The following is a 3,629-nucleotide window of genomic DNA, read 5'->3' as shown; positions in this document are numbered from 1 at the left end:
CCTGAGTTGCTGTGATCACAGGTGTGTGCCACCATGCCTGGCTAAAGTTTTGAAGTACATAGACACACGATATAGAAAGCACTCCTGACATACATGTGGTCTATTTCATTATATTTGCTGTGTGTAGCTAATCTTAATTCTGCCACAGTATCATACTCAAGGTTGACATAGTCATCAAACAGAAACAGCTTTCTCATATCAGACAGAGGAGGCTCTGGTGGTGGAGGGCATGGAAAATATAACTTACCAGTATCATACTCTACTGTACCCCTCCACATTCATCTGATGAGTGAGAATTGTGTGAGAGCTGTGGTTTGCCTATTCTTGTATTTGTTGTATAAATAAAGTAAGAGTTTCCTCTATTTTATGTATGTGAGTAATTAGAAAGGCAGAGGAGTAAGGATGCAAAGGAGACAGTGCCTCCAAGACTTGACCAGGCTAGTAACAAAGAGCATGGGTCACTCGATCACGGATCTGTTTGGTCTTCACACTGTAGACAATGGGGTTCATCACAGGAGGGAACAAAAGATACACAAAGCCCATAACTACCTGGACCAGATGGGGTGCCTTCTTTCCAAAGCGATGGATGACAGACAAACCAATCATGGGCATGTAGAAGAGGAGCACAGCACAGATGTGGGAAACACATGTGTTAAGAGCTTTGAGCCTCTCAGCCCTGGAGGCAATGGATAGCACGGTTCGCAGGATCAGGGAATAGGAGAAGAGGATCAGCAGTGAGTCTATACCTACTGTAGAGACAATGACAAACATGCCATAGATGCTGTTGGCCTTGATATCTGCACAAGCCAATTTCATCACCTCTTGGTGGAGACAATAGGAATGTGAGAGGACTGGGGAGCCACAATAGGGGAATCTTTTGAGCATAAAAGGCAATGGAAAAATGAGTGCTACACTACGGCACAGAGATGCAAGGCCAATTCTGCCAATGACTGTGTTGGTGAGGATGGAAGCATAGTGCAGGGGGCGGCAAATGGCCACAAAACGGTCAAAAGCCATAGACAGTAGCACAGAGGACTCCAGGAAGGATAAGCAGTGAATGAAAAAGAGCTGGGCAAAACAGGCATTGTGACCAATATCTCGTGCCCCAACCCAAAAGATGCCCAGCACTGTTGGTAAGGTGCAAAGGGACAGCCCCAAGTCAGTCAGAGCCAGCATGGAGAGGAAGAGGTACATAGGCTCATGGAGGGAGGGCTCTGTTTTAATGATAAAAAGAATGGTGCAGTTGCCTAGGATAGAAACCAGGTACATGAAGCACAGTGGGATGGAGATCCAGATGTGCATGTGCTCCAGCCCAGGAATGCCACTCAGCAGGAAGGAAGAGGTCATGCTGCTGCTGTTTCTCAAGGATCCCAGTGTCATTGTATGTGGAGGGAAGGAGTGAGTCTGATTTCCTCCAAAATCCTGAAATGGATTGTGGAAGTGCTGTTGATTGCACTTTGAAAAAATTGAATGTGAGGGAGAGAGGGAGGGAGGGAGAGCGAGAGAGAGAGCAAGAGAGAGGGGGGAGAGAGAGAGAGAGAGAGAGAGAGAGAGAGAGAGAGAGAGAGAGAGAGAGAGAGAGAGAGAGAGATTAGAATTAAATTGAAATAGACCTGGAACTATACAGTTGTTCTAAGAGGCTGTTTCACTCTTGTCTCTGGCTTCCTCTTATTAACTGTTTGAAGGAAATATTTTCTTATCTTGTAGTTTCAATAAGATAGACATGGGATTGTCAAATGACTTGCTAATGTTGTGCTACTTTTAAGAGTTAAACTGGGTGAGTTGAATATTCTGACCATTGTATCAACCAGGTTCCCTTGCCTTCTAGGGATTTTTTTTTTTTTAATTTGGTTGTCTGGTTGATTTTGAGCTCATGGGCTTAAGGGATTCTTCTGCTTCAATCTCCTGTGTGTGTAGATGAGACAATAGGTGTGTGCTACCTAACTCAGCTTTAAATTTTTATTAGATTTAGTCACTGCCTCAGTAATGTCCCCAAATTTCTTTTATCTTCTCTTTCCTCTAGCTTGCTTTGTTCCTTTGCTCTTCTGCAATCTTACATCAGTCAAATAAAACCTGTAACCCTATACAATGACACGTCCTTCACTCACCTCCTCCACTCTTCCCAACACAGAAGCACCTAGGAGAGCCTCATGGGGGGAGGGAGAGCTCAGTTTTCCTCCTGTGACACTGTGGGTTAGCAGTGACTGCATTCTACCATGGAATACATGGTTTTTTGTAGGGGACTTTTCTTCTACAACAATTTATTCCTTGGATGCTAGTAATTGCCCTGTTGGTTCCTTTAGGGTAAGGAGTAAGAATATCTTTCCTACTCTTATCGGACATATCAACTTTGCCTGCCCCTTATAAATATAATTTGTTTTTTCATCAGTAAAATAACACCCCTAACCCTAGACAAAGGCAAGCCCTTCACTCACCTCCTCTGGTCTTCCCAACATGAAGCCCAGCCTGCTCCAGAGTGTTCATAAATGCTGCCCGACTCACATCTCTGGAATGAACCAGAGAGTGTGTGGTGATGGCTGTTTGTGAAGCTATTCCTGACTGCTACATAAAAAAATCAAAGTCCTGATCCTCCACTCAGTCAGGAACTGGCATTTCCCAGAAGTCTAGGAATCCAACTGCTAAGGAACTGGGAGAGAACGCAGCACCATCCTCCAAGGCCACATTCCCTATCATAAAGCCAAGTCCACGAGAGTCCACAGAACAAAGGTCAATGATGCTGGTAGGGCCCATTCTTCTAGAGATGAAGAAATACAGGTTTGAGAGTATTGCTAAGGAGCAGAAGTCATATGCCAATTGAGGTTTCTTGACTTCTAGAGCAGTGATCTCCTCACAGCCCATGGATAATCCCACTGGAATGTGAGCTCAAAGAGGGTACAGGCTTTGCTTCCTTAGCCTCTATGAAGCCTGTGCCTAGAATATGCCCTGGCATGTAGCAGGTGCTCAACTTTTTTCTCTTACATGAATAGAGTTTAATTTTATTTAGTTAACTATTAATAATTTGGTACATTTTTAATTTCCTTAAAAACTCCTGTGAATGGTGTTTTTATAATAGTGCCATTTTACAGATGAAGAAATAGAGACTTAAAGAAAATTATGAACATATATAAGAGCAAAGAAATGTAAAAGGCCAAAATGGGGTTTGAAGCAAGAGCTAATTTTTCTGAGTCAAGACTCAAATCAACCGTTATACCTTTTTTTAATAAATGGTAATTCAGTGTCAAAAAGCAACAGTTAGCACAAAAACCAAAGTTCAATAGATCTTTAAAAAGTACTGACTCCTGATTTCTATCAATAATAAATAAATGAATTGGTATATAGCACAGTGATAGAGCACTTGCCTTGAATGTGTGGGACTCTGGGTTTTCAGTCCCAGCACTGAAAAAAAAAAAAAAAAAAGAAAAAACATGAACAAAATATTGATCAGAGAAATACACATAAATATATAGAGACTTTTTGTCTTTCACTCCAGTGTCATTAATAACCTCTCTCATGAACTCACACTGTCCACTTGAAGGAGAGGTGGCTTTCACATTAAGTTCCTCAGTTTCTATTGTGGCCATCATCACTGGTCACTACCTTATTCATCACAGTGAATTCAGAAAAGCCAG

At 42.3% G+C, this 3,629-nt stretch overlaps 1 protein-coding gene across 1 annotated transcript; it reads right to left on the bottom strand.

Moving 5' to 3' along the window:
* Window positions 1–438: 438 nt before the first annotated feature.
* Window positions 439–1,380, bottom strand: OR51G2 (olfactory receptor family 51 subfamily G member 2; the record flags this gene model as incomplete). Its single annotated transcript, XM_079104789.1, has 1 exon — window positions 439–1,380. One exon carries the CDS (start codon window positions 1,378–1,380, stop codon window positions 439–441), a length of 942 nt encoding a protein of 313 aa, XP_078960915.1.
* Window positions 1,381–3,629: the final 2,249 nt, after the last annotated feature.

The sequence above is a fragment of the Sciurus vulgaris genome (genome assembly GCF_902686455.1).
Source record: "Sciurus vulgaris genome assembly, chromosome: 11".
Lineage (NCBI taxonomy): Eukaryota > Metazoa > Chordata > Mammalia > Rodentia > Sciuridae > Sciurus > Sciurus vulgaris.
This window is presented reverse-complemented; position numbering and strand designations above follow the sequence as displayed.